This window comes from Monodelphis domestica, chromosome 5, assembly GCF_027887165.1.
Source record: "Monodelphis domestica isolate mMonDom1 chromosome 5, mMonDom1.pri, whole genome shotgun sequence".
Classification (NCBI taxonomy): domain Eukaryota; kingdom Metazoa; phylum Chordata; class Mammalia; order Didelphimorphia; family Didelphidae; genus Monodelphis; species Monodelphis domestica.
Window position 1 is genome coordinate 83188598 of NC_077231.1, and position 16719 is coordinate 83205316.

The 16719-nt window shown below is 41.9% G+C and overlaps 1 protein-coding gene across 5 annotated transcripts in view; it reads right to left on the bottom strand.

The window, feature by feature from the left end:
- Positions 1-1868: 1868 nt before the first annotated feature.
- Positions 1869-16719, bottom strand: part of ANKS1B (ankyrin repeat and sterile alpha motif domain containing 1B) — a 1427494-nt gene continuing 1412643 nt past the window's right edge. For 3 of the 5 annotated variants that reach the window (XM_056798687.1, XM_056798688.1, XM_056798690.1), the window contains 2 exons: positions 8282-8449; positions 1869-3905 (listed from right to left, as the gene is read on the bottom strand). In XM_056798687.1, coding sequence (XP_056654665.1) covers positions 3795-3905; positions 8282-8449 — 279 coding nt within the window. In that variant the 3' untranslated portion in view covers positions 1869-3794. The remainder of the gene's footprint in view (positions 3906-8281; positions 8450-16719) is intronic. The other 2 variants (XM_056798689.1, XM_056798691.1) reach the window with 1 other exon arrangement.

The following is a 16719-nucleotide window of genomic DNA, read 5'->3' on the forward strand; positions in this document are numbered from 1 at the left end:
TTGACAGATACTTTATGTGTCTGTGATGCCTCGGTGAAGGCAGGGCGCTTTCCCTTTTGTGTCTGGCCGGCCAGCACTTAGCCCCTAGTGGGCACTTCAGTGTTGTTGATGGAGTGTGTTCTGCCCATTGGCGTAGGAATTGGTGGACGTCAGGCTTCGAGATGGGAGGTGCTGGTTAACGTTCCATTTCTGTTCTGAGCCAGCCAGGGGTGAAGCCGCAGGAAATGGGCTTTCCATGTGGTGGGAGGGGAGGGGGCCTGTGAGGAAGGGGGCCGGGTTGGGGAGAAGCTTACCGGGGAGGCTTCCTCTTGGGGCCAGTTGCTATGGCTAGCGAGGTGCTCATTCAAGTGCTTTGAATTTAGCCTAAAGAGTCCATCGTTCAGTGCTCTGGTTGGCCTGCCCCAGGGACGAGCAGTCCGGGAAAGAACCCCACAGCGGTACTGTTTGGGGTCTAAATGTGATTTTTAAAAAAGCGGAAGCTTAAGGATTTGGGGACCCCCTTACTTGTCTCTCCTGTCTCATCATAAATAGGACCATAGATTTAGATCTGGAAGGGACTTTAGGTCCAAGCCCCTTGATTTCCTACAGCCAGAAGACTTTGGATTCAAATCCCACCTCTGACACTTATCACCAGTGTATTCTTGCGTAAGTCAACCTTCCTGAGCCTCAGTTTCCTAATCAGCAAAATGAGAGGGTTGGATTTGATGACTCCAAGTTCTCTGACCTCCCTGAGTGATGCTAAGCAAGTTGCTTCACTTCCATGGTCCTCAACTTCCCCATCTGTAAAATGGGTGAGGGGACACGATCCTGTAACATCATGTGTATTAAATGAATGAATGGAGCCAGCAGCGGGGTCCTTTCTTCTGTAGAGCCCAGAGTATTGAATAGAAATCTTTGATGTTGACAGTGACTAGGGGAAAGTGTATTATAGGAGCACTGACTCTGGAGACCAAGAGGGCCTGGGTTCAAAAACTTCTTAGCTGTGTGACCCTGGACAAGTCACTCAACCTCCATTGCCTAACCCTTCCTGCTTTTCTGCCTTGGAATGATGCTTAGTATTGGTTCTAAGACAGAAGATAAGGGTTAAAAAATTGTGTATCATATTTTCAGAGCTTTTCCTGGTTGTGTCCTCCAGCCTGCCCACCTTCAAGAGAAGGAGACATTCCCTGTGTTTCTCAGTTTGATTAAGAGCATCAACTAATTTCAGAACAAAAAGAGAGTGAGCCTTGGAAGGCAGATTGCTGTCCCTCCAGGGTCAGGGGCCTCTTGTGTCCTTCCTTCAAAACACTCAGCTGCTGTAGAGAGGTGCTGCACTGGATCGTCGGGAAGATCCGAGTTAAACTCCTGCCTCAGATTCTGATTAGCTGTGTGATCCTGGGCAAGTCACTTCATTGTGCCTCAGTTTCCTCATTTGTAAAATGAGAAGGTTGGACTCCATGGCTTCTAAGGTCCCCACCAGCTCTAGAGCTATGACCCTAAAGTTTGTTGATTGATCCTAAGCAAAATAAAATGGTGAGTTTTCTAAGTGCAAATGGGATTTTCTGGTGCCAATCCTGCCTCCCTGGGCCATGGAGATACCCAGTGCAGTCCCTTATCAACTCACTTTGGTGAAGAATGGCCTTTGGAAATTCACTTTCTAGTGGGGAGATGGGAATTCCAAAGAGCCAGCTGAGGCTCTCAGTTCTAATTCAAGGGCCAGAGAGGAGCTCGTCAGTGTTTATTTCTCATTGTGTGTTGAAATAGCAAAGAGACCACTTGGAATAAAGGGAAAACCCCTTGGTTGTGGATTTTTCACAGGGGGGGCCTTTATTTTTTTTGCTGCTCCCCAAATCTGGGAGGGGGTGGCACAGAATGATGCCAAGCATCAGTGACTGTACAACTACCATTTTATTATGTGTGCTTTTATAGGATATAAATAATGACAAAATTACAAAATTTATAACTGGAAGCCCAAGCATATTTACACATATGATTCTGTTGCAATGAGGCTATTATTTGCTTTGCTCCTATACAATTTCCTTTGGGTACCATATTTTTTTAGTGTTATTTTTACTGTCAAGTGACTACATACATATCAACAGTGAATAGGCAAGATATGTACAAGGAATTCTTCTGTTCAAGTAATTTAATAATGGTATTAAAAGTTGGTATCACTCTGAGCTATAATTGGATTCAGCTAAAGCGTACTCATTGACCAGTTCAAAATGAAGTTCAGTTATTCATCTTTGGCATTCGCCAAGCGATGAGTATAACTGAGAAGCTCAGATAGATTTAAAATAATGTTAATTAATTAAAAAACATTAAGACAACCACACAATTTATCAATATCGCTATAATGAACTTCAAAATGATTCACAATTTGACTGGTTAGAACAATATACAGTAAAATGCCAGTTTTGTCTATAATGATATTGGTAATGTTTTTTTTAATAATTCAGTTCTTCTACATAAATATACATTATGGTATCATACAAATACTCCACAGAGACATTAAAAAAATTAAAATACCTTAAAGAAATGTAAGTAAATTTTATTTCATCAAATAGTAAGCAAATGGTCAATTCTTTTTTTGTTGTTGTTGTTGTTCATTGCAAGAAAAGAGTTTTATTACTTTGGAATTTCTTCTTTTTAGTGTTTTTTTTTGCATGTGTTTCATTTTGTTGCTTTTTTTTTTTAGAAAAAAGATTTTTGCAATAGAATTTTATCAACACTTTTCTCAAACACAGTTTCCACCACAGAAATCTCGATAGCAAGGTCCCTAGGTCCCAAATGTGTTTTTTTAAACACATGCCATAAAGATTTTAAAAAATATTTGCAGGGTTCACGGCTATCGGCAACATCCTCCTTCTCAGTGCTAGCTCTCCATAGTGCAATGACTTGCCTGCTTCTGATTTTTCTGCCTACATAGAGCAATTTGTGCCCCCGTGGCCATGACTGCTCCAGATTTTTTTTTTTTTAGTGGGAGCAGCAAAGATTTCATTATGCAAAATAAAGCAGAAATATCCTGTAACATTTAACCTCTGTTCCTTATTGTTGCATCAATGAGACATTATTTTAATAAAAATATTTAATACAAGAGACACGTCTTCTGTGCATAAATTTCTCTCTCTTTTTTAAAATCATTCTTAAATTTCAACTCCGTCATAGGATTAAAGGCTACCTTTATAGGCTATCATGACATAAGTGATGACATAGAAAACCCACAAGAATAGAAATTAGGAAATGGAATTTCTTGGCAATTGTTGGGATTTTTTTTTGTCTGCCTACAATAAATGATAGGTAGCAATTCAGTGAGCTTACAAATACTATATGGTGCAGGTCTATTTCTGATGGTATCTTAAAACTGTCATCGATGAAAAAGAAGCCAAACTCTTGTACTCTTCGGTAGCATTAGAGACCCTTTTAAAAATGATAATAAGAATAATAAAAAGTACAATCTCCAAATAACCAACCAAAGATAGCATGGTGGCAAGAGTCACGAGAAATAGCTTGTGGGGGGGAAGGATGGTGGAGGCCTGGCGTAGTAAGGGGGGAAATGGTGGGGTAGGGTGGGGGGGTCTCAACTCCCTCCTCTTATGGATTGCAATGGGAAAGTCTTGGATGCATTCTTCGGTCATTGGTTCAGGAAGAACATTGCCAGAAATAGCTGGTGCGCAGGGCCTTTTGTGAGTGACAAGGCCACGCGGGTAGCACAGGCTTCCCCGTTGGCGGGGTGGATAGGTCGCCACAAAGGAAGGCTGGGCTGTGACTGCTTGGAGTGCAAGGCACAACAAGGACGAGAGGGCGGTTTAGTATCAGAAAATTGTAGTTTCATACTTGGTATTTATTCCCCTTTTGGCTTCCTGTCCCGGTTCTACAATCCAGGGTAGGTTGGCGAGAGTCTTTTGTTCCGAAGGGTCTATCTGCTTTAAAACAGACAAAGACAGAGGGGCGGTTTTACTTGAGGTATCCTTGAAGGGTTACAGCTCACCATTCACAAAGTACTTTCCACCTGAAAACTCTGCTAGGTAAATAATGCAATTATTACTATTATCCCATTTGGTAGATGTGAACACTGAGGCTCAGAAAGGGATCATAGATTTAGAGCTGGAAGGGACACTTGGAAGCTATCCATCTGACCCCCTCATTTTACAGATGAGGAAGCCAAAGTCTAGAGGAGATGAAGCGTCTTGCCCTAGGTCTGAGAAGGTATGGATTGAGATTTGAACTCTACTCACAGGATCAGAGATTAGGTCTGGAATGGGGCTAGTCCAAACTCCCTCTTCTTACAGAAGAGGAAGCTGGACCTTAAGGAGGTTGTATTTTGCCCAAAGTCACAAAAGAATTAAGGATTTAACTACTCTAAACCCAGAGCAAAGTGCTGTATCACTTTGCCCAATGCATGGCCCTGTAATAGATAGTCAACTAGGATTTGAACCCAACTTCTACAAGTTCTAATCTCAATGCTCTTTTCCTTAGGTCTCTTTCTTCTGATCCCTATTCAGTCTTAACCTGAAAGTTCTGCTGAGAGACATGTTGAAAAAAAAGTCATTTAGGACCGATTCTGTTCCAAATCGAGATTTCTGTGAAATTATCACAAAAAGATAAAAATTAAAGTCAAATGCTATTAAAAAAATACTCTCAAATCGGTGCCACTTCCTGTACATTGGGGTGTAAGAAGAAAGTGATCCCTCAAGTGAATTGGAGCAGTTACACTGTCTTTGTTTTGTTTGTTTGTTTGTTTTGGTCTGTGGCTTTCTTTTGTTTAGAAGGGTTGGAGGTGGAGGTGGTGTGTTACAATGGGAGGAACATTGGATTTGGACTTGGAGGACTTGGTGTGGAATCCTGGTGTGCTACTTTATTCTTGTTCAGTCATTTTTCAATTGTGTCCAATTCCCATTTGGGGTTTTCTTGGCAAAGAACCTGAGTAGTTTGCCATTTTCTTCTCCAGTTCACTTTACAGATGTGGAAACTGAGGCAAACAGGGTTAAGTGACTTGCCCAAGATCACATAGATAGAAAGTATCTGAGGCCAGATTTGAACTCTGGAAGTTGAAACGTCCTGACATCGGACTGGGTGCTTTGTGCGCTATGGCACCACTTAGCTACCCCCATTGTTGTCATTACCTGCCAATGTTAAAAGAAGAGGTTTGACCAGACAACCTTTAAAGCTTCTTCCAGTTTTGATCCTATAATTTCTGATTCCCTGACCTGGAAGACAAGAGACCTAGGTTCTATTCCCAGCTCTTGCCACTAACTTGCTTTTGATAAATCTCTCAACTTTTTGGGACTCAGTTTCCTCATCTGTAAAATGAGAAGTTTGGATCTGATTACTTCTAAGATCCTATTCCAGTGCTAAAACTCTGGTCTTAGTGGAGCCTTAATTTCCCCAAACTGAAAAGCAAAGAGATTGCAGCAAATGATCTCTACAAGTCCTTCTAAAACTGTGATTTTATGACTCATCTGAACATCAGTCTGCCCTTAAGCAAAATGAGTGGTTTGGAGTAGAGGACCTGGGAAGTCTCCTCTGACCACCCATCTACACTCTTATTTTTGCTTGCTTCTGCCCTCCAAAGCAAATCTCCATCCTGAAGGAGAGCGCGATTTCAGCAAGGTCGTTCCTTGTTCGTCTCGTATTCACTGCTATTGTGAGGTTCACGTCGCTGCGTCAGGGCTATGGGATTTGTGTCCATCTGGTAACCTTCAGAGTAGGCTTTCACTGTGTACTTACAAGGCTGCACTGACGATTATATATATATTTTAAGGAGCAACTACATTTTTCTCAACAAGAAGGAAATGGAGCCAAGGGAAATTACCGCCAACAATGACACCAGTTGTGTGTATGTACAGCAGAGAGGACCTGGAGGCTGTGAGAGCACACCAGTCTCCATCCTCCATTTTCCCGCTCCCTAGCGAAGCCCTTCAATGAATATTCTATCAGCCCTTATGCCACCCAATCTTTTATGTTCCTCAGAAAGATGTCTTAAGGGACCCGATTAGAGGCGGATGTAGGCACTTGGTATGAATAATTTTATCAAGCCAGCAGTGAAAATGGGCAGACAGGTGTAAGGGGGAAACCAAGTAACACAATGAAGACTTGGGGACATTTTAATTGTTTCCTACCAAGCACTTGCCAATCATTTATCAGTCGATCTTCAGAAAGGCTGCTGAACCGTGGTGGGTAGACAGTACTTTTTGTTATCACCCCTAACTGTGCCTCGAAGCTCGGAAAGAAGGTACGTGTGCGCCCCTGTGCATGAACGCATTTGTGTGAACAGCACAAATGTACAGTACCTGTTTGAGGCTGTCTTGGTTGTGTCAATAGGAAATTTTTCAAGTATGAAATTTCCCAATGGTGAAACTTCCAACATTTATAAATCTAAGAAATTTTAGGGTTTACAGACACCAACGCCCAGACCAAAGACCAGATAATAGAATCATAAGATTTTGGATTTAGATCAGGAAAGGACCCCCCAGAGCCATCCAGTCCACCTTTCTCATTTTATAGATGGGTAAATGGAACAGAGAGCAAAGTGGAAGGAGCTCTGGTTCTGTACGCCCGAGGTCTGGGGTCCAGGTCTTACCCCCGATGACTGAGAGCTTTATGACCTCGAGAAAGCGATGTGATCTTTCTGGGCTTCAATTCACTCATCTGTAAAATGGGGGGTTGTATTATATGGCCTCCATGTTTAGAGGCCATTTAGTCATAGTATCAGCGAGCATAGGATTGGAGTTTTCAAGCTGGAAGGAACTTCAGACACCCCTCGGTCCAGGTTCCTCAACGCAAAGATCAGGAAACAAGAGGCCCAGCAAAGTAAGTGACTTGCCTAGCACCAACCAGGTGGGCTTCTAGATTTAGAAGTAGAATGGACCTCATATGTTATCTAGTTGAACCATTTCTTTTGGAGATGATGGGTTAGGAGGGTGGTATCTGAATGGCACCAATGCTTATTGAGGGAGTGAAGGGAAGGGTGAAATATGCAAGCTTAGAAGTGGGGAAGCTAGGTGGCACAGTGCATAGGGTGCTGGGCCTCAAGTCAGGAAGATTCCACTTCCTGAGTTCAAATCTGACCTCAGTGACATACTAGTTGTGTGACCTTGGCCAAATCACTTAATCCTGTTTGCCTCAGTTTCCTTATCTGTAAAATGAGCTAGAGAAGGAAATGGCAAACCACTGCAATATTTTTGCCAAGAAGACCCTAAATGGGGTCAAGAAGAGTTGGACATGACTGAAAATGACCAAAGAAAAACAATATGTCAGACACTGAGCAAGGCATAGGGGGTACACTTACAGAGATGGATTCAATTCAATCCATTTCAAGTCATTTATACATTCATTAGTGATTCTAAATGAAGGTGGGATCCTTGATATTTTACCAGGACAGAATAAAGAAATGTTGAATTTGGAGTGAGGGATCTGCTCAATCTGTCTGTCTCTCTTTCCCTCTTTCTCTCTCTCCCTTCTTTCTCTTCTTTCTCTCTCTCTCTGTCTCTGTCTCTGTCTCTCTAAGGCAGAAGATTGGAAAGGGCTAGCCAATTGGGGTTAAGTGACTTGCTCAGGGTCACATAACTAGAAAGTATCTGATGCTAGATTTGAACCCAGAACCTCCCATCTCTAAGCCTGTCTCTCTGTGTATTGCGGCACCTTGCTACCCCCAGAGGCCCTGGTTTCAAATTCCAGCTTTGATATTTATGTTGTAACTTGGATCAGGACCCTTTACATCCCAGTTTTCTCATCTGGAAAACGATGGGATTAGATTGGATTGCCTGTGAGATCCTTTCCTCTACAGGACTATGATCCTCATTTATGTAATTTCCCTGTACTGGACTAGATGCCTCTGAGGTTTCTTCCAGCACTAAATCTTTGATCTTCTTAATTGGAAGTTCCTGGGGGTACCAAATGAATGGGAAGAAAGCCAGATTCCATAAGTTTTTTAGGCTTATAGATTCATTACTGTAAGGAATCTAAGTGAGACTTGATTCTAACTCCTCTCAATCTAGAGACAGTTCTCTTTCCCAAGAGGCTGGGGTACTTCACTATAGACCACTTTGCCCAAGGTCACAACGGCTAGTAAGTTGCTTGGCCATTTATTCAACAAACATTAAGCACCTAATAGTGCAAGGCAGGGCTGTAGAGGCTAGGCTACAATTAAAATCTGGCTCTCCCGGTTCTGACTGGAGTGCCCTTTCCCTTTCCCTAGCTGAACTCCCCGTTGGTCAGGAGAGGGGAATTATGGGCTCTATCAATGGCATCAGAGTAACACAAATACATGCCAGGGACTTGGGGGCCCCCTCCTACTTACCACTGACTTGCGAATGCTAACCCGCGGCTTGGGAATAGGCTTGGCGGGTTTGTTTTCGAAGCTTTCTGGGAGTGTTGAGGAATGTCCTCCTTTTCTTGCTTGGAGCGCGAGCTGGTAGGCCACTTCAAATGCCTGTCCTAGTGTAAGTATAATTTCGTAGGCTAAATTCTGATATAAAAATAAAAGGAAAAAACATTTTGATAATAGGCCCATTTCAAATGACAGCTAGTATTAGACAACTCTTGGGAACATCTGAGGGGGTGGATTGGATGCAACCTTGAACTATTCCACCTGTATGTAGTCTAGGTGATTCAGAAAACATTGAGCAGAACAGTACATTCTAGGTCCAATTTAATAGTTTGCTGAAAGGGATTAGTCATTCATTAGACACCCTAGTTGACAGCCAACGGGAGCCTCAACTTGCTTTTTCTTTGTGGTTCAGCTGTTTCCAGTTGTTTCTGACTCTTCATGACTCCATTTGGTGTTTTCTTGGGCAAAGATACTGGAGTGGTTGGCCATTTCCTTCTTCAGCTCATTTCACAGATGAGGAAACTGAGGCAAACAGGGTTAAATGACTTGTCTAGGGTCACACAGGTAGTGCCTAAGGCTACATTTAACCAAGACTCTTCCTGATTCCAAGCCCAGTGCCCTTATCCACTGTGCCACTAGATGATCAATCTTTCCCCTTTTCAATTCAGTAAACATTAAGTACCTATTACCATGTGCTGAGCACCCTGGGGGAGAAGGGAAGAAGAGCTTAGGTAAGTGTTTTGTACCCTCCTGGAGTTTAGTGTTTGATAGTGAGATATCTGTTTTTCCTAGGAGAAAACAGAATTTTGTAAAATTATGGGTTGTTCTGAGAGCTAGTGGGGTCCCCATTTTACAGATGAGGAAACTGAGGCCCTTGGAGTTTAAATAACTTATCAAAGATTACCCACATTAATGAGTAAATAGAGGCAGGATTTGAATATTCCAGAGTCTCCTTCTACCCTGCTAAATGTTTGAAATATACAGAGAAAGTACTATGGTCATGGGCAGTTGTAGTGGAACAGGATTAGATTTGGGGCTTCCTTTAGTATGCTTTCCAGGACAGCACTGGCTATTTCTTGTCAATCTCCAGATGTTTAGGGAATCACAGAATCTCCAAGTTGAACAAAAACTCATTGAATCGATGAGGGATATCACTAAAACTTTTTTTTTGCATGCTGAGAATGCAGGGCAACTAAAAGAGAATCAAGTAATTTATCAATTCCTTTAGGCCAGGAACCATGCCGGACAGCGCCAAAGACAAAGAGAAACATTGTTCCCTGCCCTCAAAAGACAGTGCCTTTTCCTAAAGGGGAGGCAGGGTGGGAACAACTTGAATTCAGATAAATAAATACAAACTCGATACAAAGTAATGACAACATATGAGAAGCAGAGAGGCCTATTAAATGGGGAGCTAACCCCAAAGTCAGGAAAATCTGGGAGACAAATCTTATGTTCAGATCTCATCCCTATTACTACCTGTATGACCTTGAATAAGTCACTTCAGTTCCCTGCAGGGACTTTAGTTTTCTCATCTGCAAAATAGTCAGGGTGAGGAAATGGGAGGATAACTGTTTAATCTTTCTTCTTCCTTCAAGATCAAATCTCAAATATGCAATCAGTTCTTCACACTCTAAGCCACCAACAAAAGTTAATTTCTTCTCAGCCTAGCTCAAGAAGCCCCCCCCAAGGGTCCTTCAGTCTAGGACAGAAGCTAACAGGGGTCCAATTCAGAGCTTCTTCCCCCTTCAGTCTGGCTTGACTCTCCAACTGTCTTTCCTGGGAACATTCTATTTGGAATGTTCTTTCTTGATTGACAGCTGAGGTCCTTTACTTTGTTTTGCATGCATGGAATTCTCTCTTCCTTCATGCCTCTTCCACACCACACAGATGAGGTTGCTTGCTTGTTAGGACCCAAAGAAGTACAAAAGCAAATTAGAGGGGAAGAGTTAGAGACTAAGAACTGGGAAAGAACTCCATGTACACTCTTGGGCACTCGACAATGCCTCCTCCATTTTTGGCCTCTACATATGGGTGCCCTTGGGTTATATCCGACTGCTTGGAAGCAAAGGGGAATATTTCTGTGATCTCCACAGGCTGTTGAGCAAGCCTACCATTGTGGTGCTAAGGAAGTTAGTAAATTGGTGCAGGGGATAAAAAGCGCTGGATTTGGAATCAGAAAAGATCTGAGTTTAACCCGGGCTCAGAAACTACCTTCTTGTATGACCTTTGGGCAAGTCACGTAACCTCTGTCTGCCTCAGTTGCCTTATGTGTAAAATGGGGATAATAATAGTATCTACCTGAGGTTGTTGGGAGGATGAAATGAGATAATATTTGTAAAACATTTAGTAAAGCTTAAAGTGCCTTATAAATGCTAGTTATCATTAATGTTGCTATCGATAATCTTCCCCTTGACCCCCTATCCCATTACACTGGAGACGACCCTCTAGAGGAGCATGGACCTCGCCTCTTCTCCAACATTTGTCTCTCCCTAAAACACAACCAACATTTTGGCAGAGGAGAAGGGCATCAGTCACTGTGCCACAACCAGCTGCAACAGCAGGCATAAGTGGAGCCCAATTAAGTCTGCATGACTTGACATTTTCTGGTCTCCCTCTGGCCAGATTTGGTACTTTATGACCGCCTTGCTGATAGCTTCACCCCCTTCTGCTCGTTTTACTGGCTTTTTCTTTTAAAAAATGACATTTTTTCAGGATAGCTTTTGTTTTTATGTAAAATCGCAGATTAAGAACTGGAAAGGATTACATGATGAATATGGAAATATGAATTGCATGATAGCACATGTATAACTTACTGCTTGTCTCCTTGGGGAGGGGAGAGAGGGAGAGAACTTGGATGGCAAAATGTCAGAAAATAAACATTACGATTTTTTTTCCTATATGCAATCAGGAAAAAAAAAATACAGTAAAAAAGGTCTGGAAAGAATCGTAGAGGCCATCTCATCCAACCACCTCATTTTTCAGATGGAGAAACTGAGGCCCAGAGAGATTGAGACTTGGCCAGGGTCACATAGCTAGTTAATGTCAGAGGTGGGAAAGGAACACAGGTTTTCTGTCTCAAATGTCTGTGATCTTTCCACTGTATGAGGCTGCCTCCCCAGCACCTTCATTTCCAAACACACCCTCTCTGCTCCCCTCTATCAAGCAAACCCTCTTTTAAAAGAACAAAAAGAAGAGACAGAAGTAGTTTAGCATACCAACACATGAGTGGAGTCTGATAGAATGTTCTGCCCCCAGAGTTTCCCACCTCTGTAAAGAATCAGGGAAGTGCTATTTGTATTTAAGAAGAGAACGAGGGTTAGAGGCAGGATTTCATTAATGTGGGAAAAGCCAAAGGGGGAAAACTTCTACCAAAGCAACCTGGCACCTTCTCTGCAACTTCTAGACTCTGAGTTGTCCAAACGAGAGCATGAGTGACCTGCCCAGGGCACACAGTGTTTTCTTGTTCCAGAGTCAGCTCTCTGTTCACTCGACTACATTGCTTTGTGCAGGATGGAGTTTTGGAGCCAGGCTCTGGTGGCAGAGCATCTTGGATGAAATCTAAGGGGACATTTTCTTGGAGAACTTGGAAAGGATGCTCTCCCATGTTATACGATGCTGCCCCACCAAACTCTCCTTGGAACACTTCCTCACATATAATCAGTGCTTTTAGGGTTACAAAGAACTTTCCCCATGACAACCTTGGCAGGGAGGGAGGGCAAATGATGCTCTTCTAGTCTTAAAAAAGGAGAAACTTAAGCTTGGAGAATCAGTGATTCAAATCATTTCTGTTGCCTAGTGGATTAAATGCAAAGACCCCAAGTCAACTTTCCCAGGTTAATTTCACCTGGTTCCCTTATGAGAAGTAGATCTCCCATCTATGCACCTGGGGGCTGTGCCTCTCTCCTCTAAGAAGCCTCAGTAAGATAGCTCAGGTAAGGGACACCTTTCTGGCTTTCTGTTAGTGCTTATTCCCAACTCAAATAATTGTGTGTGTATATCTGTGTAATATATGTACACACACACACACACACACACACAAACACACACACATATATAGATAATCAGGAAGACCAACATTCAAATCCAGCCCGGGTTAATTCCTAGCTGTGCAGCCTTGGGCAAATCACTTAAGCTCAGTTTCCTCATCCACAAAATGGGCATAATTACTGCCCTGGGATGTTGGGAAGATCAAATTAGATCATATTGGTAACATGTTTTATAAACCTTATATGACATATACTAATTAATGTCTACTTCATGATATCAATAATTACATAATGAAGTATATTTGTTATATTGAATATTGATGTTATTAAATGTAAACATTCTTATGATGATAACTAGTATGACATAAGACATTACTGATTATGTAAATTATACATTATATTAAATTTAACTATTATGTAAATATTATATATTTTTATTTCTACTAGACCAGGATCCCTCTAAGGCCTTACCACTAGAAGATATTAGAACTGGAATTGGAACCCAGGTCTCCTGACACCAAGTATATATAATGTCATAATATATAATACATAAATATATTATAACTATTATGTAAATGTTAGGTATTATTATTTCTACTGGATCAGGCTCCCTTTAGTGCCTCACCTCTAGAAGATATTAGAACTGGGATTGGAACCCAGGTCTCCTGACTCCAAAGTGTATATCAAATATCATAATACATAAATGTATTATAATTATTATGTAAATATTAAGTATTTTTTCCACTGTGTCAAGTTCTCTTTAAGAGATAACCACTAGAAGATATCAGAACTAGAATTTGAACCCAGGTTTCCTGACTCCAAGTCTAATGCTCTAGCCCCTCTTCCATATTTCTTTTCAATTTTCACCCTCCTGGAGAGAGAAGTAAGAATGGAACTGTGTGACCCATTTTCATTCTGAGATGGAAGCAATAGAGAAACCTGGAGAGGAAAGATGCCTTAATGAGTGACTCATGGAAAATGAGTTCAGATTTTAGTGAGGAATATTGAGCTTAAGGAGAGAAGAAGGGTCAAGTGGAAAGAATACTGGGGCTGGAGTCCTCGGGTGCAAGTCTTGTCTCTAATGCTTGCTATCTGTGTCATTCTGGGGAGATCCTGGGCCTCTGTCTACTCATCTGTAAAATATGGGATTATATTTATGGCCCCGATGAGACATATGCCTAGAAGCCACCTATTAATAGGAGTTTAGAAAGAGTTTTAAATCTTTGATCTTAAGATTAAAGGTAGAAGGGATTTTAGAGGCCCTTTCATTTTACAGATAAGGAAAGGGTGCTCAGAGGGGATATGTCGCTTCCCCAGCTCATAAATATTTGAGACAGGATTCAAATTTAGGTCTTCCAGATTCCAAGTCGATCCTCTGCCCCAAACTGCCTCAATGAACCAGAGTGGACTTCTAACACTGCCGTGGCGCTGTTTTTTCAGACTGCACTTTTGATGGGAACAAGTGAAATAGACACGTCAGGATGGATGTTGATTTGACAAAGGAGGCAGCAGTCTCAACTGTGGCCCTTCCTCCTGCTCCCCTTCATTGTAATTAGGAAATATTGCCCTCAGAGGCTAAGTGTATGCTTTGGGGTGATAAGGAAATCTGCAGAGCATGCCTAGCATCCCTCCCCACCTTTCCACCCCTAATTCCTGCAAACCCTGAAGCAGGATGTACCTCCCTCCATGAGTCAGACTAGTGTGTTGGCAATGCAAGTTTCCAAATGTTAGTGGAGAAGGATGGGAGGCCAGAATGGACCATCACTGCATAAAAGTGGCTGCCTGCTTGTGGATGGGTGTAGCCCCATCAGTCCTAGCCTTAGCAACACCCAGCCTCCTTGGGATAATCCTCAAGGAGGTCTTTGGAATCTAAGACATTCACCTAGAAAAATGAGAAGACTCTTGGTTTCATCCAAGAAGATGATGTTGAATAAGAGGCCAAATGTTGGTAGGAATCTATGGTACACTGGGTGGAGGCTCAACTTGATGATCTCTAAAGGTTCCAGACAATATGGAGAGTCTATGGCCCATGATGCTACCTTTGGTCTGATGCACTCGGGATGGATCTAGGTGATGAGGACAAAAATGTCCTCTCAGAAATAGTAATGAAGATAATTCATGTATCTTTTACCCTTTAAAGTTTTCCTTGTAATGGTCCTAGAAGTGAATGAAATATCTAATCATTGGAATGAAATCTACTAGGTAGCTCAGTGGATTGAGATCCAGGCCTGGAGATGGGATGTTCTGGGTTCAAATATGGTCTCAGGTACAACTTAACTTCCATTGTCTAGTTCTTACCACTTCTGATTTGGAATATACAGTATTAATTCTAAGACAGAAGGTAAGGGTTAAAAAAATAGAAATGAAATCTAGATCAATTTGGAGCTGGAAAGGTCCTTAGAATTCATTTAGTCCAACTCCTTTTTTTTTCAGATAAGGAAACTGAGGCTCAGGGTGGTTAAGTGATTTTGTCATCAGCTTACACATATACTCAGAAAAATCAGTTCCCTGATCCTCCAAAAAAAAGCTCTAGTGTCTTCAAGGTACAAGTCAAGGATGATCATTATTTGGACTACTAGCTTGTTTCAGAGGGTTTCCTCTTCATATAGGCAAGGCAAGGGAACTGCTGCTGGCTGGGAAATAGGTTAACAGTTCAGGCATTTTGTTTTTAATCAGTGCCCAGGGTCAGAAAGCTACCTCCAGAAGCAGCCAGCTGAGTAAAGGATTCAGCTGGGTGATGCTTAGAGAGATTGACTGTTTCTAGAGTTTAATCCCTAAGCACAATTATGCTTGGAGCCAGATCTCTGCTGAACAGTATTTAGCAGCTTCAATGATGGGTGCCTGTGGCCATCACAGATAAGTGCTTGGGTTAGCAGATTCCTGGTTAATTCAGAAAGAACATGACCCTGGACTCAGACTCCAGGGAGGTTTGAATTCAAGACATGCCTCAAATAATTTCTAACTCTAACTCCAATATTCTATCCATTGGGCTCCACTATCACATGGGTGGCAAATAATGGGGTCAGGGGTCTTTTTGCCTCCTTATGTAATGCTGCTTCCCAGATTACATCATCTACTTAGAGAACTTAATGTCTAGTTATTTGTTTCAATTCCTCTCCCTTCAGACTGTAAGTCCTGTGAAGGCAGGAATGGCGCCTGATTGAATCTTCACATCTCAAGCATCTATCACAGTGCTCTATCACAGAACTAGCACTCAATAACTTAAAAAAACCCCTTTTGTCTTAATATCAGTTCTAAAAGAGAAGAGTGATAAGGGTGAGGCCATTGGTGTTCGGTTAATTTCCCAGGGTCACACAGCTAGGAAATGTCTGAGGTCAAATTTGAACTCAGGTTCTCCTGACTCCAAGCTTAGCACTCTATCTATTATGCTATCTAGCTGTCTCTATTAACTTTGTTGAATGGATTAAACTTCATTGTATTTCATTAGGTTTTCCCCTTGGCTTCAAGTGTGGAATTCAAACCCACTTATCCTACCATCCAACCCTAGGCGACTGGGATATGACCATTTTCCCCCATGGGACTTCCTCTTACTCCCTTCCCCTGTCTACAGCCTTGACCCTTTCCCCACTGACAGTTCCTGAGAAAACCATCCAATTGCAAAAAGCCAGACTTGGTATGACTTAATTCTTCTATTAAAGCCATATTGAGCAAAATAGTTTCCACTTTAAGAGGTCTCGTATTGTTTTAATTCCATCTGTTAGGAGGGAAACTTCCCTTTCACACTCTTTGACTTGCCTCAGCATGTCGATCTCCTTAGCTTAGTGACCTAACTTGGGGGCTGGAAAGAGGAGAGGGTGCCTACTTTGCAGTTTCCCCAGGCATCATGCCCAGGACTAGCTAATGCTCCAGACAGCTAAAGGGCAGCCTCCAGGCAAACTCTGTAGGAAGCATGTGAAGTGTGACCTACATTTAAGGATTTAAACACGAACCATTAGAGAGGCTCAGCAAACTGTCAGGCTTTAGGAAGAGAACCTTAACTAAGTATTAGGAAGATGATACACGGGTTCATTTCTCCAGAAGCCTGAAGATGAAACCGAGTTGACAAGCTGAAATGATTGCTGTGGGTCCTCTAAGTTTCTTACAAAGACTAAAAGGGCAGGTTTATGATTAGATAAAGTGATGTTGGAACATAATGTTGGAGTTGGGAGCCTTGGATTCAAATCTCGTTTTGGTCACATATTAGTTTTGGGACCTTATGGCAAAAACTGGCCTCAGTTTCCATATATATAAAATGAAGAAGTGGGAACAAAAGCCTCTGAAATCTTTTCCAGCTCTAATGTAGAGATGATGTAGAGATTTCATTTACTTCCAGAATGATTTCAGGGAAAAAACCATTAAGGGTAAAAAACAAGTGAATTGTCATTATGATTATTTCTGAGGAGATAGTTTTCTTCTGACCAT